Source organism: Brachycentrus maculatus, unplaced genomic scaffold (assembly GCF_059751285.1).
Source record: "Brachycentrus maculatus isolate JH-2025_06_01 unplaced genomic scaffold, ASM5975128v1 h1tg000004l, whole genome shotgun sequence".
Lineage (NCBI taxonomy): Eukaryota > Metazoa > Arthropoda > Insecta > Trichoptera > Brachycentridae > Brachycentrus > Brachycentrus maculatus.
The window spans coordinates 2,070,010-2,095,613 of NW_028280759.1; the positions used below are offsets into that span (position 1 = coordinate 2,070,010).

Here is a 25,604-nt window from a genome sequence, read left to right on the forward strand (position 1 = left end):
ACATGTCACCTGGCAAAACGTACATCATTTAACTACAAAAAGGTATTTTGTTAGTATGTACCTACGTTTTTATTAATCACCCTGTATAAAGCCGTTAGATTATATTTCTGATAATGCTATCTCATTCATTCACATTATATTTTAATAAGAGTGTAGGATACGTAATATGATTAACATACTTTGACAATAATAAAGACGCATATATTTTAAGTAGCAGAACACAAGTTCAATATCTAATCACCCTATAATTACTATTAATTTGAATATTGTTGCGAGTAGCTACTTTGTACCAATTTAAGGTGACCTTATAAGGATATAATCTCGTAAAAGCCTTATTATTAAAATATTAATGCATTTAAAATTGAATTAATTTATGTATTTTAAAATTATTTCTGTATTTCAATGCACTAACTTTTCGATGTCGATTTCGATTAAATTTTAATTGTATAGAATTACTATCTCTCGTGCTCTGTAATACAGAAGTAATGCAAAATGAAGAAAAAATTAAACAATACATTTGAAAAATATATTATCTAATTTTATGCTCAATTTTTTCCTTAGATTAAAATGTAAACCATTATAAAACGATAAAAAATCAGTTTGATAACTAATTTAAATAAATATTAGAAAAAAATCATTTACATAAGCAAACCCAGTAAATACAATATCTTCTTTCTGGCTTCATCCCAACATTGTCGACTTTGTGGACTGTTGAGGTCAGCTCTCTTCGTCCTCAAGCTGTAGGTACTTCTATCATATCACAACGTCCTTAGGCCATGCCTTCGAATCGTGTTAACTTCTATGTGCCCATACCATCTCAATTGCCTTTCCTCTTCCTTACTATTGATGTCAGTTACACTCAGGCTTCCACGAATGCTTAAAATCCTTATTTTGTCTCTAAGAGACACTCTAGCTAACCATCTGAGCATTTGCATTTCAGCATCTATGTTAACCTTTCGTTAAAGGTTAACATAGATAACCTTTCTTAAATAAAAACGCGCATCCCGGTGTTAAGTAGTCACTACACAATAAAAAATTAGCGATTTATCAGAAAAAAATACGAATAATTATAGCTTATCCCCTTAATTAATTATAAATGAAGTTAAAAAAATTATAATTCAGGTTTATTTGCTGAAAACCTTAAAAAAAATCATCTGGTAACGCTAACGGAATAAGCATAAGTCCACTCTTGTCGGAAGTCCAAGAGCTAGTGCCGCTAGCCAGAGAACATTGAGCTTTGAGCTCCTCACGCTCGCACAGTACAAGTATGCGAGAGTGAGATGCGAATGTAGTGTCGCGGTTCCCGCACACTCTTCACGCGCTGTTTATAAGCGAATTTGTTTCCGATATTCACAAAATATCTCTGATGTACCCGATAAATACTAATTATTATTAATATTATTTTTTAAATCAATGCTTAAATATGATATGGAAGAATACCTAAAATCTTATCCTAGTATTATTATATTTATAGAGATATTGATGGTTATTAGAAGAAATGTGTACAAGGTACACAACACCGGGAAGGGAGGGTCAAGATCCAAACATATGAAATAACTCCTAACTGGAGAAACCCAGATTTTGTGAACAAGGATTTGGACGTGTCCAAAATGTTGTAAACATTTGGGTAAATTAAGATTTTATCTTCAAAACAATTGTTGTAACTATGCCTAAAGGGGTTAACTTATTCAAATATATAATGTTATTAATTACGTTAAATTCTATAACGCGTTAATTAACAGAATAGTAACAATTTAGAAAGTTTGATTGTGAAAGTTAGTCAATAATTTACAGGAATGAATGGATATAAATCATATTCGAAACAATTCACCTGCCATAGAGAGAAATAACTCTATAATTCACAATATTATTAAGTCGATAAAATCTTTATTCAAATCATTTGTTTTGTAATTCATACTACAAAATGGCGAAATATAATAATTATTTATTTAGACTAGGTTTGAATTTTATTATCGCTGAAGGTAACAAACTCGTAAAACACGAAATTTTACTATTAAATTAATATTTATTGACCAAATTAGAATCCATGAAAAGAAGCATTATGATTTAGATAAAATAAAGGATTTATTGTATCGTAGGATGTTGCGACATTGCATAACTATTAAAAGTGAAAATTATATCTCCAAGAGTACATTTAAATCGTATATATTTGAAGAAAAAATGATTATAGTTTTGCATTTTATTTGCAATTAGTAAAAATATTATTAATTTAATAAGGCAAAATAGAGAATTGAAGAATGGTGTCTGCAAATTTATTTATTTTAATTTGTTAACTAGATATTTCAAATTATAAAATATATTTTTCTATTGTAGCTGTGCTTCTTCAAGAAAGAGACTAACCACTTTTGCTTGTAGAGGGACTTACACCCAATATTTATTTATTGTAGGTACTTAATTTAGGTCATAATGCAATATTTTTATTCTATCATTTTTTTTATATTGTTTTTTTTTTATTTCTCGTACATAATAGGCATAATTTTTTTAGTAGGTTTAGTATCCTGAATTTTTATGATATCCGTAGGGAGGCATTTATTATATTTGATTCCCAAATATTTGAATTTTTGTTGGAAATTTCGTAGCTTGATGATGCATTTTATTATTCTGAAATCATTTTGGAATTTCAATAATCTCCTTTTTTAGATTTATATATTATATTTTTAAATAATAAATACTTTGTTTAATCGTTTCTACATTGGAAACTTGAAATATTGAAATCAATTTTTTTAATAAAATAAGTTTTCTTTTTTAGAATTACTTTATAAATAATTGTTCTCTGAACTATTATATTTTGACAGAATTCAGTGCGTTATTAAGTTATTATTAAAATTACTAATAGTCAATGTCAAAAATAATTTCTTTTCACGACATAACGTAACTATCCGTCAATCCGTATTTGGTCGTAGCTCAGTCCGATTCGTAACGCTCGTTACTCGATACGGTTTTGAGGGCAGCTGTATTTACATAGTCGAGGAACGGTGGCAGATCAAAGTGACTGATGTAGGTAATTACAATAGTTACTCCACTTTGCCGCTTGATGCTTTTATGTCAAACAAGGATCTTGAACAAATATAATTTAGAAATACATTGTATATTGTGGTAGGAGTACGAACGACTTAATAAATATTATTTATATAACTGCTTTTTGTCGGAAAAAAAGTATTATTTATTAAATATGGAAGTAGAACACTTCAATATACGGTATAAAGTATTTTAAATTTGTTGCCGGCGCAGGTAAGAGGGAAAACGAAAATATGGAGCAAAGGCAAATTAAAGGAATGGGTTAGTATTGTAAAAAGAGTATATATTTTTTTCTTCTTCTTTTTTTGTGTGTAAAATACATTATAATAGATAATCAATAATAAAAAATAAAAAGAATGTAAAAAAACTTTATCGACAAGGCTCATATGGTGGCTAGGCGGGTCTCCGCAAAAAATTAAAATAATAAATATGTTTTATTAATGTATGTATGTATGTCTAATATATGAACGTATTTATTTTTTAACAAATGAATTTAATTCTGAAGAAAAAAATAAAAAGATAACGTTAAAACGTGTTTTTGTAGAAAATTTTGTATAATTTTTTTTTATGTAAAATAAAAATTATAATAATATTTTTTATTCACTTAACTAAGCGGGATAATAATATTTCGAAAACTTTTTCATTTTCATTATTTACATTCCATAAAAAAATTCTGATTGCATCTGATTCGAGTTATTTAAATATCATCTACCGTATTTTTTTCCGTGACCAAAGCATGACAAACTAATCACTTAACTTCGTGATCACCACATTAATGATTAGAATCTTTTTTTTAAAGGAACAATCTGCTGTCTCTATTTTCAGTAGCTCCAGATGGGATTATAAGAATAGGGAAGGTAGATGTGAAAAATACGTCACAAATACGCAGACCAATAGAAAACATATTAATTAAATTAATTTCTCAATAAGCTGGAATCGAACCTGCGACGAAAGTTTCGCTGTCAGGCGTCTTCCCACTAAGCTACGTTGCCTCTCATTTATTTACAGTTATTATTGGTTTCATTTTTATTTTGAGTCGGGTTGAGATCCCATCGTAATATTTCTGTCGTAGTTTAAAAGAGAAGTTGTAGTTCAGGATAGACGAGTGTGGCGTTTCATCTTCTCTGCTACCCCTACAAGAAAGTGGGGTGATGGTAGAAGCAGTAGTAGTATGTAAATATTTATATACGTTTCAGTCTCATATAAATAATGTCGATTTGATATTTTTCTTGTTCTTTATACGCAAATAATCTTTCATCCATATTTTTTTCATTCCCCGTACACCCTTAAGTAAATAATGTCACACGTAACAAATCTAGCTAACGTATCATTTTAATATTATGTATGTGCATAAATTGATTCGCTGAATTTTATAACACACATGCCACACTTTAAAAGCCCATTAGTTCATAAACATTAGCAATTCCTGCGTGTTGCTACTCGTAAAAAAACATTTTCCCACAGGTTAATATGGATCTACTGTGTACTTGATTTAATTTTCAATTAGTCTCCTGGTTTTGAAGAATCACGATGCGTCATTATTCACGAACGTATAAAAAAGACTGCTTGTTGCTTGATACTAAATGACTCGGCTTTTTTGGCCTTGATACCGAATAACTAATTCAGATTATTAGATATGCGTTTTTTTTACTTACCAAGTTATCTCAAATTAATCACGTAAATAATTTAAATAAATATCAAATCCATTTGGATGAATTCGTAAAACGAAATCGACACATTGAAATATTGAATATTTTATTGTTTGAGATCATTAAAAGCAATGTTGGATTGTCTTGAAATTATTGAAATTGATAGGAATTTAAATTCCCAAAAATGTTTATATCACCCCCAAAAAAATGCATATGATATTTTTTCAAGGACTTCAATATGTTTCATCTGTCATTGCTAGTCTTTGTCATTGGGATGCATTGTAAGCAGGATTTACTCTACATTAAATATTCGCAATGCATTTATACGCCTCCACAGCGTGGTTGTTGGTGCTTTAAGCTACAGTGCTAAAGATCCCGGGTTCGATTCACAAGAGAGTCAAAATAAATATAAATGATTTTTCACCCTTGTATTTAACTTTTATTACTTGGACTGATACCTAGAGCTCTAGACTGATCACCTTTCATTAATGTATTTAAGGATATACGATAACACTGCTGCTATGCGATGCAGTGCTCTAAACACTATTAAGTAAGGGAAAGGGTTAAAAAAGAGGATATACTTAGTTGTTCGCTTGATCTTCTTACCTACTTTATTTAATTTAAATATCTTTTTAAATGGCAAGTTTTCGCCGTGTATGTAAAATAATAATCAAATTAATTTTGATGATGTTCATGTTTTCAGAAAATGAAATTTTTTTATAAACGTAAAATGTAATCAATATGTATAATGATATATCGCTCACTCCTTTCTAGAACGTCATAAATCAAAAAACTTAATTTTTCAGGAGAACGTTTTTAAAGTTAAAAAATATAACACAATGTATTAAAAATAAATATCAAGCCACTTATTGAACTTTTTACGTTGCAACAAATCTTTTTATGTAAAACCTGAAGGTTTTTTTCTCCATTTAAAAAATATTTTGGATATTAAAAAAAAATATATAAAACAATACCTTTTCTTCAAAATGCAAAACCAACACTTTCTGCCCTGTAGCGGGTAAATATTAAGTTAAAAATATGCCGCTTTTGCTGGGATATTGTATATTTTCTGGGCATTCTGAAAATATGCACAACTGAAAATTGTCGATTTTTGAATTATGACGTTCTTGAAAGGAGTGGGTGATATGTCTTATTAAAATATTTGTATTATTTTACTCTTAAAGAATTGTACATTTTAACGTTGCTTTAACCACGTATTTATTTAGTCACTAAAAGCGACCTTTTATCGTGACTGATATCCTTAGACTGGCTGCTGTACCAAACAGATATTTTTTTGTGTAATGTTATAATTTAATAATAATTTATTGATTTATTTCCTTCAAAATAAATAAGTACTGAAAGCAAAAATGCTGGTAGTTTGATTCATAAAAGGATGCAATTCCACTTTAAAAATTTGGTACGACGATATCAGTTTTACAGTAGTCAAATACAATGTATCAAGAAATATGAACTATATTATGTTTCAAATAATTTCTAAGTGTAGAAATGTAAAATAATTAGGTTGTTCATTAATCACCGATTACGTGAGTCGTAAATCTTTGAGAAAACCTAGCTGGGTTGATTCGCATATATTGGGTTTGCAGTTTTCAAGTCTAATTTGAACCCAAGACCCCGAGCGTATTAAATTCCCAACTAATTTATAGCCCGCCTCCCTGCAATTTAATTCGCTATTTAAATGTTTTAATGTAATAATAATAATCTTGTTAATATTAAAAATATATAATATTTTGTTTCGATTCACGATTCCGCGTACCAGTGGAAAACACGTACGAAGCGATGTTTCTCCTGTATAAAAAGTAGGAGTTGAGTTCCACGACTTTCTCGATAGCATTTATTAACAGAAAAAGTTTTTTAAACAAAATAGTAGGTACTTTTATACAAAATTCTGATACGACACATCACTGGTACACTGTCAATTATACGAAGTTAATTTAAACGTTAATTAAAAATGTTAATGAACTGTGTCTGCTTTTACAAAATATTTGATAGTTTTTTGAGAACACCTCAAAAACTCTTATTCTGAAGAATTCTAATTAACTACTAAAATAGTCGTTTGATGGGTCTATTCCCTAAAAATTTCTAGAATTTATTTTAATGGATTTGATTTATACTCGCACCTTCATTATTTCCATTTAAACAGAGAAAAACAATACTGAGTTTTTATTTAATATTGGTAAGAATAAGTTTTTTTAGTGTTAGATAAATATCAATCGTTTGAACGAATCACAAAAACCATATGACGTTTTTTTTATTAACGAAAGCATATAGAAAGTTCAATAAATATAGAGTTATTCCAATTTTCTACTTATTTTCTTTGGAAAGTACGTTAAGAGAACTGGGTTGCGTGTAAATTGATTTCAAGCACATATGACACATAGCCACGGTATTTTACAAAATAAATGATAATTTCAACTGGATGAGGAAGGATACTGCATATGAAAACTGGCCTTATATATTTGATAATGTCTGAATAAGACGAAACGCGTCACACATTATCATATGTATGTAAATTAAAGTAGAATTCAATCCAAGAACCGTGTTTAATTTTGGATAAATTACCCAACAATTCAAAATGGAATTCTACCAACTGTCTGCAGTAACAATAAGCTAATCTATTTTTTTTCGTATAGGTTTTTCGTTACAATGTGAAATAAAAAATTAACTGTAAAATAACGATTATTTTTTTAATAAAAAAATATAAACCTTCGATTTATGAGAAAGTATAATAGATTCTCAATCATAATGATGGTTTACAATCTGACTGCGGAGCACTTTGACATCAAAATTATATGTCTATTAAATCGTTTATACGAAGCGACTCCTGCAGTTAGAATGTAATTCTTAAAACATTACACATTTCTAGAACCATATAAGCCAATCTCCCAGCTCCACAACCGTATGCTATGTAATATGGACACATCTGAATATGCTTTTAATACAAGGAGATACCTAATATGAATATAAATTTTATTCAAGTCTTAACTCATCAGTGGCGGCCCGTAAATTTTCTGATAAGTAATAGGTAGGTACAGGTATTTAACATGTATATGTAAAAAAAAAGTATTTCAATAATCCAAAATACAAGAAGATAAAATAAAAATAAATTAAAAGGACTCAGTCAACAACGCAGGAAGGGACATTTAACTTGATGCGGTGTGCTGAGCACTATTAGGTACTAATAATGGTTAGAAGAATAATAAAAAATAAAAAAACTTCAACAAAAAAAACTAATGAACAAACATAAAGTTGAAAAGAAAGAAATAAAGAGTGGCGTTCTATTCTCTATGCCTACCCCTGCGGGGAAGCGTCGTTATGGTTAGTTGGTAAGTTAGGATAAGAGTAAAAGTTGGAACAAGTCGGGATTTATTTTGTGGATGAAAAATCCAAACTTATACTCAACCCATTCAAATCTATATAATAAAAAAAATTCTTTTAACGCAGTGTTATGTTGATCGTTACTTACACGAAGGCAAGGCGATCACTCCTTCGCTTCAGGGACCAGTCCAGAGTAGTATTGAATAAATATTAGAGTGTAAAATCAACAAGATTTATTCCCCCCCCCCTGGGAATTGAACCCGGGGCCTCCTGCACGGTAGCTGAACACGCCAACTATTACACCACGGAGGCGGACATAAAAATAAAATCAGTGGCCCCTAAAATGACGCAAAACCTGTTCGCTCCCAAGACGTTAACCCTAAAAGGCACGCGCATAACCGGACGAAGAACAAAAATATTACAAAAAAAATGCTCCGGAGCCTGTAAAGAGATGCACCCGGCAGTGATTTTGGACCAGTTTTTAGAAATGGACAAAACAACTTGCCCGGCCCGTATTACAGGTTTACCCACTAAGCGGGATTACAAATCATACCGCTACCGAGGGGTTAAACACGTGGTGACCGTTTAAGTGATAGTCCAGTTATATTGCATACTAGCTGTACCCGGCCACGTGTTGCTGTGGCTCAACCTAGTTAAATAGAAATGAAATAAAAGGAAAAACACACATTACTAATTAAGCATATGTTTTTCACAATCCTTGAATGTAAATAATATTTTAGCAGCTGCTAAGAAAGACAGTCTCCACCATGAGCAATTTTTAAAATGGCTTGTGCCGCTATTACTTTCAACAGATGGCGCTGCTATTGATGTTTTTTATATTTTTTTTAAACAAGTTTCTACATGACACACGCAAAGACACCTGACACAAGAATAATAATGCGCGTGCATACGAATACAACGTTGTGTCAAAATTTCAAAGCAATCAGTAAATTACATTTGTGAGATTTAAGACTTTATGCAAATTAATATGGACTTTTCTTCGTGCAATTAATAATTTTAAAAAATATACATATAAATCAAAATTTGTGATATATACTTTTATTTATACATTCAGTACATACTCGTATAATAGGTGCATCGTGCTAAATACGACGATCAAATCACAAGGGATGTTTTTCCTAAAAAAATCAATTTGTTACTACCTTCATCATCTTTGATACCCATATGTACGCATTGGTACTCTTTTTACTTTTTCTCTTGAATATCTGATTTTTTCAATCTTTATTCATTAATCTCTTCAATGTTTATACTACTATTTATATAAATAATATAACATATGTAAAGCTGTATGTTTCCCTTATATTAAACCAATATACATATGAAATTTTTTTGACATCTCATCAAAGATGAAGAAGAATATGGAAGTCTGGGCATTTACGGGGCTGACGACCGTCATAGGCTGGTTAAAGTGATCACTTTACACACGTGTAACATTCACCAATTCTACCCATAATTGACAACCACACTACTCAAATTCTTGGAAGTTCTGTATATATGAACCAATTTAGAAACCTTGTTCTTGAATCAATAGAACTTCACTAGAGACATCTATTGGTGAGATGTAAAGAAGCTTTTTATTAAGCAGAAACTCTTATATTAGTATGTGAGATCTGAATCCTGGATTATAATCACACACATGAGATGTCAAAAATAATATGAAAACAACTCCTGTAATTGGAGATAATCCAGATTTTGTGAACAAGTATTTGGACACACTCAAAATGTTGTTAAGTTTTCTGTCTGTTTGGATAAAGACTAATCCTTAACACGGCAACAATATTGTTTTTGGCAATTAATACTTTGTAGAAATATTCGCCAGAGACATCTATTGGTGAGATGAAAAGAAGCTTTTTAATTAACAGAAATAAATACTTTTAAAAATACTTTTTGTGAACAAGTATTTGGACACACTCAAAATGTTGTCAATATACATATATTAATCCACTGAGGTTTGAGTTTAAGTCTGACCTAAGATGTGCTATTCTGTATGCAGTCTTAGTACAACCAAATCTATCAATCCTTACTTATCCAGCATATGTCCAGTCGTCCTCTGCTCTCTTAATAAATAAACAGTTTTTTTTAATTAAACATATAACCGGACGATAACTGTCAATTTATTTATTGCCGACTACGCAAACTCGCAGATAACATCGCAACTAAGTGCGCGGTCGCCGTACTAATGTAGTCTTCCATTCGAATCTAATCTCTTCGATATTCGTTACATAGTGTCTTCCATTCGAATCTAATCTCTTCGGTATTCGTTACATTGTAGCTCTGATAGGTTAATCTCCAGTGTCACTATTGCGAAATACCATGAAAGGTTGTATGAGATTATGTACGCCTCGAAAATGACGCTTTATTATATTTCATTACAATTTAAATGCAATTTCTGGTTAGTAGGTACCTTAAACTTTAGTAACTGCATTTTTTAGATTCTCATTCGTATTCTCATTTTTTAAATTCTCGGCTTATTATATATGCATAAATATGTTTACCTGTAAAAAAAATTAAAAAATTAAAAAAAAAAAATATAATATATAAATATATATATATATATATATATATATATATATATATATATATATATATATATATATATATATATATATATATATATATATATATATATATATTTATGTATATATATATATATATATATTTATATATATATATATATATATATATATATATATATATATATATATTTATATATATATATATATTTATATATATATATAATATATATATATATATATATATATATATATATTTATATATACACATATATTTATGTAGGGGCGTGCCTTACATATAGGCAGAAAAGCAGTGCCTATTCTAACTTACTCGCGTGACACATAAAAACGCAACCAGTAACTCATCATCAAACCCTTATCCGTACCTCAACGGTGCATAGGGCACTGCATTATATAAACACGGTGTTATCTTGATCGTTAACACGAAGGAAAGGTGATCAGCCCTCCGCTTCTGGTACCAGTCCAGGGTAATATTGAATAAATATTATAGTGAAAAAATCACTTATATTTATTTGACCCCCACTGGGAATCGAACGCGGCACCTCCAGAACGGTAGCCGAGCGTGCTGACCGTTACACTACGGAGGTGGACAAACAAACACCAGTAACTACCCTACCTTATTAAGTAGTACCAGCTTACCTTTATACCTACCTCTACTGCTTACCCTAGTAAGTAGTACCTAGCTTACCTTACTACTACCTCCACTGCCTACCCTAATTAATTATCAGTGCACGACACTATTACGTGTGTGTGTGTGTGTGTGTTTGTGTGTGTGTATGTGTGTGTGTAATTAAGTAGGTACGTATAATAATTGTTTTTAGTAGTTTCGTTGATTGATTTATCATTTGTCATATATGTGGTAATAAAGATGAGCTTTTTCTTGGTAAATACAAATAAATTGAAAGCTATGGTGACTCGTATTTCACTGCATCGTGAAAATAATGGTAAAAGTTTAAATTAAAAGCGTATTACGTAACTCGCTGTATGAATGGTAAATGTTACAAGTGTATAAAGTGATCACTTATACAGCCTATGAAAGATCGTAAATGACTTTCATATTCTTCTTCATATACGTTATGATATTGATAAATAATTATACCGTATTTTATGAGACGCATTACAGTTGTAACCTGTGATTCGTCTGTATTTAAGTAGTAACATAAAATTATGTAACCTTATTACAAGAAATAAAATATAATTCGCATTTGCATGCGTAGCTATTTATTCAAATTTAATGATTTATCCTGGGGCTGGTATTTTGGTGAAAATTGAACTCAAATGATAATTGAGATATACATAAAGTTAAATAGCCTCGAACGTATGAATTACGTACTTACGGTCAAAAAGGAAAAATTGAAGGTATACTGTAATTAGCCGCGAGACCTTAGTCTATTAGCTGGTGAATTTAAATAATAAGTGCCATACATAGTTATCAAATAAAAATCATGTCAAATTTGAGTTACGGTGGATTTATTTATGTGGTAATTTTTTTGAATAAAAAATCGATTTGTCTACACTTGCCTACTGTATTATACAACTTACTTCTAGTTAGGCAATCCTTACGTCACAAGTGTAAAAATGGCTACCGTCCGGCGTATCCTAACCTTTTGACCACTTGTGACCATTTTATTGCTTTTTATTATTTAATATACATACATTAACTGATTAATTCAATGGGTTATTAAATAAATGTCACTGCTAACCTTTAAAGAAATTCAAATCATTATTGACTTAGTATTTGAAATTATTTTTAAACCGGCAATACACACAATTACATACAAAAAGTGGTCTCTGCTGCCCATAAACAGATTTTTTTTTACTCTCATCTGCTCAGATGGTGAATAGGGCACCGCATTGAATATAAGGTATATAACTTATCATTCATTAACTTTATATAAAAAGCAAGAATACACAAGTGTGAGTTTTTCTACTAAGGAATTATTTTTACAATGTAAAATAATTCATCGAAGGATCTTGTATATATTTAAAAATAAAAGAGTCTCTTCTAAATGATATTTACTCAAATCAACCATATATACCACTGCGAATTCATACATAAAGCGATGTGTGAAAAAAATGAGATGATGAGTTCGAAAAATTTAAGTAGTGTGATTATCAATCATGGGTAGAATCGTGAATATTATAAGTGTATAAAGTGATCAATTAAACCACTATTTGATAGATCTGAAGCCCTGTAAATATTCATACTTCCATATTTTTCTTCATCCACGTTGAGATTTTAAAATGGAAATGGTTTAAGCTTGAATTTAATATTTTGTATATTGAAATCATTGATTACTTTGTGGTATGGTAATATGACACTCTCCTTATCATTCATCGTTCACTTTGTGTAATACCACTTTTATGAACACTCATTCAAAATTGTATTTTTGTACAAATGTCAAATCGTAATTATATGACCTGATGATGGAATGATTATTCGGAAACCGGCAGTCACGAATAAATGTTTACAAATGTGGTATTACACAATGTGAATGATGAATCAATGATTAAAGAAAACACTTATTTTTTACCACTTGAGTTTTATTAAAGACTACATGTTTCAGAAGTTAAACTTCCATCATTCAGGTCTGTATAATAAATAAAACTCAAGTGGTAAAAAACAAATGTTTTCTTTAATCATTGTAACATGTTTTACCACAAAGTTAATGCCGAAACAATAAATGAATGATGAATGATAAGGAGAGTGTTGTATTTCATCTATAAACAGTTGAAACTTGCAACATATGAAAAAAAAAATCGTAATTATGTAGTTCATTAATTGATTCTCATAAAACCATGAACTAATCTCGATCGCTTTTAATTCACGACTGAAAGTGTTATTAATTTCTACCACGATTCAATTGAATTAACAATGCAGAATTACTTTTAGCAACATATTAAAGCACCTGGTCAAATAGTTCTATAAGCCATCCAAATAGATTAGCTTTATAGCCTTATAGCGAGGACCACTTAAATTTCCTTTTGATATTAAGCGCCCGTTCATTTTGACCAATCAAATTATCATGAAATTGTTTTTATTTGATTATTATACAATAAAGTACATATTTATTATATTATTAAAACTGTTCAGGCAGTTCAATCTGACTTGGAAAGAGATATTGCAGATTACGCTTTTTTTCAATCTTATTTTAGTATCGATTGCATCTCCGGCATCAGAAATCATAGACTCTCTGGTTAAAATTATATCTAACCCATAAATAGTACTCAGACCTTCATTGCTTGTAAGTACTCGGCAATTTATTTATTTTTATTAAACTGAGCATATGAAACATCATATTACCTCCACTTAGTTACGTTGTAATGATATGAGTGAAAATTTGTAGGTAATATCCTACAAACCATCCTTTTCCGGGACGATTTGTTGTTCGCAACGAGAGACTCGCCTATTTTTCGATTTACACGGTAGAAGATAAGCGTATGTTCAGAAAAAATAATTTAGGTTTATTATTATTATTCCAGATATATAAAATTAAACGAGTAATTTGATTTTTTTATTAAATAAAGAAGTATTTCTGTTTTTAATATTTACTTATTAAATACAAAAATACTTCAATTTTATACTATTTCTTAGAGCCAAAGCAGCTCATTATTAGAAATAGGTATCAAATTGTGGTAGAGTGAATTCGAACCGAGAAACTCTGACTCAAGAGTCCGCGACACTAACCACGGAATCACAACCCGACACAATGACCCACAAACATATGATGAACCAAATTCAGTTTATTTTTGTATATTAAAAGCATAGATAACTTTGAGTTATGGTAATATAACATTCTCCTTATCATTCATCGTTCACATTGCGTAAGTGGTATAACACAAAGTGAACGTTTATATAATGATTATAGAAAACACTTGTTTTTTACCACTTGAGTTTTATTATAGACTACATGTTTCAGAAGTTAAACTTCCATCATTCAGGTCTGTATAATAACTAAAATATAAAATATGAAATTGTTCTAAAAATAAGGAGAGGGGAAAGTAAGGGAAGGAACCTATTTTTAGAACAATTTTATATTTTATATTTTAGTTACTATACAGACCTGAATGATGGAAGCTTAACTTCTGAAACTTATAGTCTATAATAAAACTCAAGTGGAAAAAAACAAGTGTTTTCTTTAATCATTGTAACATGTCTTACTACAAAGTTAATACCGAAACAATAAATAAAATAACGTTTATATATATATATATATATATATATATATATATATATATATATAAATATATATATATATATATATATATATATATATATATATATATATATATATATATAATATATATATATATATATATATATATATATATGTATATATATGTATATATATATGTATATATATATATATATATATATATATATATATATATATATATATATATATATATATATATATATATATATATATTTATATATATAAATATATATATATATATATATATATATATATATATATATATATATATATATATATATATATATATATATATATATATATATATATATAAATATATATATATATATATATATATATAAATATATATATATATATATATATATATATATATATATATATATATATATATATATATATATATATATATATATATATATATATATATATATATATATATATATATATATATATATATATATATATATATATATATATATATATATATATATATATATATATATATATATATATATATTTATATATATACACATGTCACAATAGATTATATGAAATAGTGGTATTTAACGGGTAAAATTTCAATTCAAAACGTAATGATATCACCATAAATAACTGCGGGATCAATTGATATCAAATTACTTAATATGATTTTTATGATATTCAACATATTTAAGCTTCTTATAGTAAATTCAACTTACACATGTAACTAATAAACAGCAACTATTTTGACCTATCATGTTTTAGGAATTGTATTTTGATAAATGCATAAATTAAAAAGATATTTGTATCATATCTCCATACAAACTTTTCAATCTCCATATATCCAAGGTGATATTCTTCCCATCATGTTATCAAATCGCTTGATTTGAATTAAACGTTAAAAACAAAGCAATAAAAAAGACAAATGGTTTGAAACTTTATCAAATCACGATATAAAATATGGTATTTTCCATTTGAATGTTATTCGTAATGATACAAATCTTAAAATTACGAACATATTAAGCACCTTGTAATTCTTAAACAATATCATCATGATCTGAAATATTTATTCTCCATACAGAAAATGAAGATTGCTCATAAAGGATACCGGGTTCGGTTTAGGGTAGATCCATATACTAAATTAAAAAAAACAGTGAAATGTTTTTCAATGCATATGTTTCAAGAACTATGAGCATTTATTTTATTTGTGTTAATTAACGCTCCTCCAATTGACAATCGACTTTATTGCATTGTGGTACATTGACATGACACGCACAGAAGAGAAGATTATAGCATAAGTCAACCTATTGCCACTGCCTAAATACATATGTATATGGTTTATATTTATGTATAGTGCTTTAAAATTAAAATAAATGTTTTAAAAAAACTAAAAAAGTGTATTAAAGCCCCTTGTATTAAAGTATTTTAATGAAAGATAAAATACAATCTGAAAATAGAGAGAGTGTTTTTGCCCAGAATTTTCAATCATGAATTACATAAATTACACGAATTTAAGTGAAGTGAATTAATAGATTTACTCTTTGTTTAAAGTTACTTCATGTAAATCTATTCACGAGTAGATATGGGCTATAAAACTTTTTTCTTCATTTAATATATATGTATACTAGAAATGTTGTTGATATATAAAACTCAACATTGTTTTAAATGTTGTTTGTTTACCTTTTCCCGTTATTTGATACGAAATAAAATAATCATAGGTACAGTTGTAAGTACGAACATATATATTGAAAAAAACTTTGTTTGCAAAAATGAACCTTCGATGTATAGAACAGTTCTTGTATTTTATCCCAGTTTTATCGAATCCTCACCATAACGAATGTTCAATTTTCAAAGTCAATAAATTTTGGGTTTACACAGTTTTAATTACAAGGAGGGATAATTGAATAGTTTCGCGGCGTGTTAAGTTCTCCGAGGGCCGCTCTTAAAGTTATGGGTGGGCCGGAGAGATTTACTAACGTTCCGTATAAAAAATGGTCACAGATAAACACCAATTTGGTCTTAAACGGTACTAAAGTATGACTCCGGAGATAAACCGTCCATTTAAAGATAAAATTACACACATTTCGAATATTTATTCGACATCTTAAATATGTTCATTTGTTTTTTTTATTTTTTTATTTTTTATAAAATCTCAAATTCAAATCCGAAAACCATTTAGCGTGTCAGATTTTAAAGTCAATCAATATTTAACAATAAAATTGGCAGATTTAATGATATTTTAAATCGATAGTTTACTGATGTAGAGATAATAATCGTATGCAAATTTAAGGACATATTTTAAATGCCTTGTTATAACTGCGTTTTAAAATATAATATATTAAAGATGGACATACAATACTTCACCATGTTATATACATGAGGTCATAAACATTTACGATGCTTACCGTAACTAAGGATTTATATATTTATACAAAGAGAATCATTAAAATATCTTACTCATTATCAGATATCTTCGATTTTTATACAAATCAAATTTTTAAGTAAGCAAATTATTTTACATTTTTTTGTTACTAGTTAAATAAGCATTATTTTTTTTAAGTTTTGTTACATATATGACTGTATTATTATAGCATATCTCACAGAGACGGATCTCATGGCTCAGGAATATAAGAGATTGGACGGGGATCAGTACCTTCGAGGTGCCATTTAGAGCTGTCCAAGACAAGGGTCAATTACTCTTAAGTGATAGTCGACGTCAAAGATACCTGATATGACGCGCACAGAAGAGAAGATCGTAGCATAAGTCAACCTATTGCCACCGCCTAAATATATGGTTTAAACTTATGTATAATTTTTGCATGGCTTCTGAATCATGGAATGGTTATAAGTTTTCGCCGAGTCCATTGGTCAACATAAGTACTATTCGGAAGCAGTCATCTGAATATTGTATCAATGTAGTTATTTACTAGAATCATGGCAATCTGAGCATCTTGCACTATATACTTTTTGTTCAATATAACACTACATAAATACAGTCTGTGACAGTAAAAAGAAAATTAATATCGATATAGATCGCAATAAATAATTTTTACCTGGGCATGAAGATTTAAGGTAGCCGAATGTCAGTTTGTAAGCCCTGGAATGCTCAGACATAAACAGGGTGAAAAATTCAATATCATTGTTCAAGATTTTTTCACATGCGATTTAAGTATTACTGTGATATTATGTAGGGCTAAAGATGTTGTTTGAGGAGATAAATAACAACTCTAATCACGCTTTTTATGAAGTCCAAAATAGCTGACCAAATACAAGGTATGACAAAATGTTTATATTTATGCTCGCATGGACCATCAACAAATATTAGGACATCCTTAATAATATCGTTGAGTTTTGAATGTGTAGGTACTTCGTTTTGTGGTGTTTATACCTCTTAAGTAAAATTACCTTTTTTGTCAGCATCCTTCTTAAGACAATCGTAGCACACCCTTAATCCAATACACATGTACATTTTCAAGTATTTGGTGTACTCGATCATACTATCAGTCTTTCTCTGTTTCAGTATACAGTATAGAATATGAAGATACATCTTTACAAACAAAAAAAAAATTGCTTCGTGAATATGTTTTGCCGAACTTTCATTATTCATTCGCTCCACCTTCCAAAATCATCTTAACACACCTTTTTAATTTTATAGGAAACGCGATTTAAATAAACATTAAATAGCATTACCATTTAATAGTTTCGGAGTTATTACCGATACTAAATTTTATTAACCAGATAAATACTTAAATCTTTTGGTAATTGTTAGAATATGTTCACTTTTTAGATTCGTTCAGCAGAGCATCGGGCCTTTGAATCCGAGGCTAGGTCTAATATGCAAGCGGATATAGTAATGGTATATTCGGTTATTTATTTCACAATAATTGTGCATCTGATACAATTAATCATTTGACCACATCGGAACTGGAGTAATTTTGACATGTTTATTAGTCTTAAAGCCTGTCTTGTCGATTAAGCTAGAATTATTCATGTTACGAGTATCTGCCATTATTTACTAGTAGTAAAAAACATAAATATTGTATATTTTTAGTTTAAGTAGTTACGGGCGTTTAACATACGAATCTCGTATCAATTTATCTAAACAAGTCTATAAATGTAATATATTTGGGTATCAAGATGCCTAAAAGACTTTCGGGTTATTTAACACCTAGAATTAACTATTCGTAGGGGTTAATTATTATTAAAATAATAATTGGCACTCAGAAAGATATTTATAATAACGTAAACATTACTTAAAAAATGGTAGTCGTGAATCATAAAAATAAACAATACTCTACGATGTTATCCTGGTAAATCTAACATCAGTACCTACATACGTGTAGGTATTTACTATTCTCATTGTAAAGCTTGGTAAATTGGTGTCGGGTTGTGGTCCCGTGGTTAATGTCGCAGACTCTTAAGTCAGGGTTTCTCGGTTTGAACCCACTCTACTACAATTTGATATCTATTTCTAACAATGAGCCGCTTAGGCTCACATAAATAGTGTAAAATTTAAGTACTTAAATTTCATAAGTCAATAATAAAAACACAAACACTTATCTTTTTACTAAATTAAAAAAAAAATATGTATATATTTTTAAAATGGATTAAAACTACCTCTCTATGCCAGCGTTTCTACAAATGTATCAGTAGTATAGTACGTTCTAGGGTTAAAATATTTAATTAAAGAAACATAATTTACATTATATTATTGTACATTAGTTTACAAAATAATTTTTAAAATAGAAAAATTATATATAAACTTTCTGGTATTGAATTATATCAAATCTTCTCATTTTCAAACGATATATAGTATTCTTAACAATAAAAATAACAGTCAATAATAGAAATTATAACAATATGTAAAAATAATACATTAATATATTTCTAATAAAATATAAACTTTTGATGTAATCACTATACGTTATATATTGTATTTAATCAATTACGGAAATCAAAGATATCCTCTAAAACGTTAGTTTTGTAGACTAGGAAATGAATCGAGTTATAACGGATATGATTAAAATATTTAGGTCTTCCGATTTTTCTATCTCGAATTATCGTCAATCTTCTTCTACTTGTTAAAATAAATATCAATTAGGCTGATAATATTAACCATTCACGCTATTAATCTATGGTATACCTACTGGAAAATGTTTTAACGAACTTGTTTGGGCTACCACCAACCGTTATATGTATTGAATTTTGACTTTATCGACCCAATTTACTAATAATTAATATCTCTCAATCGTTGGCGGTATGCAGATAGATTCGGAAACTTGTTTCGAATTCGAGAGTAAGAATCAGAAAATTTTTCCTAAGAATACTTGTCAGTTAAAGAATATAGTTACTCATACATATCATAGATGAAACAGATAGTAATTAAGCCGGATACCGGATATCCGACAAGGTTTTCTGCCGGAGAGAAGGTGCAATGTCATATCACAACTTGTGACGATTCTATGTAGAGCCAATGGTGACTCCAAAACATAGCAAGAAAAGGAATACAAATAATAGAAGATGAAGAAAAAACAAAACTTACCACCACGCTTCAACGCGAATGTAAAAAAACAGCAGTGGCGTGCACAGATTAATTAGAATAGGCAGTAGAGGTGGGTATTAAGGTAAGCTAGGTACCAGTTATTAGGGTAGGTAGTAAGGTAAGCTAGGTACTACTTAGTAAGGTAGGGTAGGTACTGGTTGCGTTTTTATGTCACGCGGGTAAGTTAGGATAGGCACTGCTTTTCTGCCTGTATGGAAGATACGCCCGTGGTAGACATAATATAACGCCATGCCAATCTGTATTTTTTTTGCCTCTTCCGCATTCATGCATCTCCTCATACAAATGATATTGATCATGATATTAGCTATGAAACCCATGCAAGTTTTTGGAATGCCTTAGGTAGAATTGTAACAGCATGAGAGAGTATTAGATTATTTATATTGATATCTCAACATAGATAACGAAGGATATGGAAGTCTAGGATTTACAATGCTAAAGAACTGTAAAAGGCTGGTTTAAGTGATCAATTTATACAAGTGTGGCATTCTTTATTTTACCCATGATTGACAACCATACTACTTAAATTTTTGGTAAGTGTTAGTGTAAAGTACATACTTTTTTACACTCTACTTCTCAGCACCATCTATAGTTGAATTAATTTAGTTTTATTTAATTAGCAGACCTTTATAAAATGTATATAAGATTCATTGCGAATTATTTTACATTCTAGGAAACGCTTCAGAACACCATTTTCAATTTTCAAAAAAAAATGTTTTCACCATTTTTTTTTAACCCAGATTTGTGATCAAAGATTTGGACACACTCAAAATATTGTAAAATCATAATTTTTTTACCCTTTTCTGCAGACTAAGTAAATATGAAGTTAGATATTTTTTATTAAGCTGACTATATTTTTTCACACATGCATTTTTTTATAAGTAATTACTGCTATAATTAAATATTAATCTGGGGTGTTTGTATCATATGATGATAATGAAAAAAATCGGCATAATCAAGCGGAAAATTAATCAATATGATTGGAATTCGATTTCATGCACTATATTTTTTTTCTTGTTGCTTAGTTGATCGTAAATGTGTATTTTTATATTGTATTTTTTTATTATGCGAAACAGTTTTTACCATTTTGTCTTCCAAGAGACCTTGAAATTTTCGGGACACCATTATGGTAAAAAAAATCATCAAAACATTGAATATTCATAACGAAATTCCTACGTAAATATCACATGATGAGTGGGTTTGGGCTTGGTGTATTTTAAGACATATTTATAGCTCCACTAATGTCAAGGTCGATTAGTTACCGAAGGTCTCACCATTAGATAAGAGATCCTAAAAGGTAGGTATAGATTATCGTCATGTATTCAATCAATTTAATTAATGTTTTATAAATCAGTAAAGTTCCCGATAGTATTTTTTTTACTTCAAACGGATTTATGGAAATCGATTAAAATGTATACATGTTTTTTTTTACCAAAAAAACATAGAACTGGAATACATGCATAAAATTTAAATGCATGTTTTTTTATTTATACCTTTAATAATGGGTTGTGGTCCAGTGGTTATTGTCGAGGATTCTGAGTTATAGTTTTAAGGTTCAAACCCATTCTATCACAAATTTATTTATATTTTTGCTTCGCTTAGGCTTAGAAAATAGCATGGTGTCAGAATATTCGAGAACACAAATATTTCTCAATTTTTTTAATTTGTCCAAATCTTTGTTCACAACTATGGGTTTCTTCCATTAGTAGTTATTTATATTGACATGATGAAGACAAATACGATGATGACCAACACAGATGAAGAAAAATATAGAAAACTAGGTATTTACAGGGATTACGATCTGTCATAGGCTAGGTTAAGCGATCACATTACACGTGTAACATTCACCATTCTACCCATGATTGACAACCACACTGCTAAAATACTAAAAAACTTTAACATGTATATATTGTACACCATACATCGAAACACGTATCAAAATAGATATAGTGATATTTAGTAATTAAAATTTTAATAAAAATGAATAGATATTACCACAAAGTGCCGAATCACCACCACATTTCGAAAGCGTCAATTTTTCTCCATTTAGCTTCTTTTATGGTCCGTGTTTCAGGAGCTTACAGAAAAATGGAGTGGACCAAACCCCTGACAAGCTTTATCTTACACCACACCACACGCCACATCAGGCAAACACATTTTATTTTGTGCTTAATAGTATTTTCACTCTTTCTTGTTGTTATATATATATTAAATATGAGGTAGTATCATACATGATAAAAATATTGTAGGACATTGGTAACATAAACCAAAGTAGGACACAAAATGCCAAACCCTCTTCTAGTGGAACGGAAGGTCTGCTGATGACAGTCGACAGTCCGCCTTCTCCTGAGGAGTTTTACGTGATTTCCTCCTAGTAATGAGCAAATGCTGAGAGGTTCCTGTTGGGCCCACACTAGATTATCCCTCCTGTTCCCAACACAGATTCAAATAAAAACATATTTAATTAGCTAGAAGGAACGAAAATCCACTAAATGATCTATAAACCTTGTACCTACATAATAAGCAAGGTAAATAATAAATGCAATTCCCATCTAAATATATAGATATATATATATATATATTTATATATTTATATATATATATATATATATATACATATATATATATATATATATATATATATATATATATATATATATATATATATATATATATATATATATATATATATATATATATTTATACATATATATATATATATATATATATATATATATATATATATATATATATATATATATATATATATATATATATATATATATATTTTCATTATCGGCTCCTTATATTGTATATGTATATTATTTTTCTAAATGGCTGTTGATTTCCAATTAATAAATAAATCTTGGTGTACTCACATCTTGGATTCTCTAATAATTCATTGTTTTTGTCCTCAGACGACGTCGCGAGCCGCCGGAGCGCGGCGGGGGCGGCTCCCTCGAGGAGCGCGAATGGCGGGAGTCCCTTATGGACGAGGTGGTGACCCCCACGCTCATGGTGGGCGGCCAGCCCGTGTCGGAGTCCCCCATGATGTACGACTACTACAAGCTGCCGCCGATATCCTCGCCCGCGCAGCAGATCATCACCACCAAGGACGGGAAGTTTGCCGACGTCTGGTCGTGAGTATAACATTCAGCATCTCTATGGCACTGGCTTTGGATTATCCTGTAAAGTACAATAGTGGTAACAAACTATGGTTTAAAACAAAATAGAAAATGTAAAGTAAACCATCCATCGAACCGATTACCATCCATGATGATCTTATTCACAACTTGCCAGTTATCCTTGTAAACTTCTAATTTGAGAAAAAAAACTGTATGTATTATATTATTCTATCCCTTAACCGCACCTAATGGTGCATAGGGCACTGCATCATATTGACGCAGTGTTATTTTGATCGTCACTTTCATGAAGGCAATTCGATCGTTATTTAAATGTGTGTGTGTGTGTGTGTGTGTAAAATGAAGTAATAAATACATATTTATTTTTTCCTACTTAGTCTATTAGTTTAACTTGACTAGTGACCGGGATTCGTCGTAACTGGTCAAATAAAATAAACGTGGAAAAAAATAAATGGTTATTTTATTATATAAAATTCAATGGTACCAAGAAATGGCAGCATAAATTTTAAATATATCATCCCCTGGCTCCATAAAATACACGAGTGGACAGGAGTACAGAACGTCGAAGAGATATTTCGGACTGCCCAAAGTAAAGACACATTCTCATAAGTGATACTTACGAAAGTTTATTCGAAATTCAAACCGTTTATTCGATTCGATTCTTTAGAAAAACGAAATGAACAATCGATTCGTTGTGACTAGGAATACGTGTAAAGTTGGGAAGTTTCTCTCACGCGTCGTTAGCCCCGGGCCATGATCACGCATCGCGATGTCTTCAACCCTTAGCGGCACAAAGGGCGCGTTAAGAATAACAAATAATAAAAATTTAAATTAAATACTCAATAAATCACGCGCCCGAATTTACATTTATTCTAATTCGGAATCCCGGTAGCGAATTCAGAACGCGCTCTCGTATTCTAATTTTTTTCGCACACACAGAGCCGGAATATCATAGGTATATTATTTGATATACGAGTATAAATATATATGTGAAACTTTTCATTTATTTATACAACATAATATAATGCATCATTTTACGAACAATAGTAGTATGAACCTTTTAATTAAAAGTATTTTAAGCGTAAAGAGCGGATAAATGAATAATAAAAAGTATTTATTTATTTTTTAATATAGTACGGATACGAGTATAATCAATCAGAACGCTTAATTTTACATTTTAAAATGCAAACAAACCTCAAATATTTTTTTATGAATAGGAAAATTGCTGATATTTTAAAAATACATATTAGATGCGTAGTTTTTAACACGTTTTATTTTTCACTATAATTTTTATTTGATTTTATCCTGGACTAATGGCACCTGAAGCTATCGCTGTTTCTTTATGTATTAAACGTTCAAGATAACACTGTTTATAAATAATACAGTTTTCTATCCATCATTGGGTGTGAAAAAAAGTTAGAGAGAATATAATATATTTTGGAAATAAAATAACCGTTTCGTAATTTTACATAAAATTAATGGCAGTTTATATTTCAAACGAATTCGTTTTTAGATTTTTATATAACATATAATAAAACCCTTATCCGCACCCCAATGGTGCATAGGGCACTGCGTCATATAAACGCAGTGTTATCTTGATCGTTTACACATGAAGGAAAGGTGATCAGCCCTCCGCTTCAGGTACCAGTCCAGGGTAATATTGAATAAATATGACAGTGAAAAAATCACTAATATTTATTTTACCCCCCTTGGGAATCGAACCCGGGACCTCCAGAACGGTAGCCGAGCGTGCTGACCATTACACTACGGAGGCGGACGAAAAGATTTTTATATGTTAAGGGATTCTTAATTTTTTTGATAAAAACAAAACTTTCGGTATTGTATCCAAATCCTTGTTGTTCAAACTAATAACAATTTTTATTGTAGAATATTAAAATGATACATTATTGACAAAAACTTCCCAATTCGTCTCTCTATCTTTATCACTTTTCTGCATATATTACCCCAAAAAAGAGCTCACAATAAATGTGGAGATTGTTAACAACCCAACTTTAATAGAAATGAGCAAATGGGGCATAAAAAGTCTCAATAACATCTTACATAAATAATCAAGGGGGGGTTGCTAAGCAGATCCCCACTCCCCGCATCCCCTGACTCAAAACCAC

At 29.7% G+C, this 25,604-nt stretch overlaps 1 protein-coding gene across 6 annotated transcripts in view; it reads left to right on the forward strand.

The window, feature by feature from the left end:
* The window catches only part of LOC148313922 (protein grainyhead-like), a 416,627-nt gene that overhangs the window by 276,456 nt on the left and 114,567 nt on the right, over positions 1 to 25,604 (forward strand). For all 6 annotated transcript variants that reach the window (XM_088276669.1, XM_088276879.1, XM_088276756.1 and 3 more), the window contains exon 3: positions 23,254 to 23,475. In XM_088276669.1, coding sequence (XP_088132795.1) covers positions 23,254 to 23,475 — 222 coding nt within the window. The remainder of the gene's footprint in view (positions 1 to 23,253; positions 23,476 to 25,604) is intronic.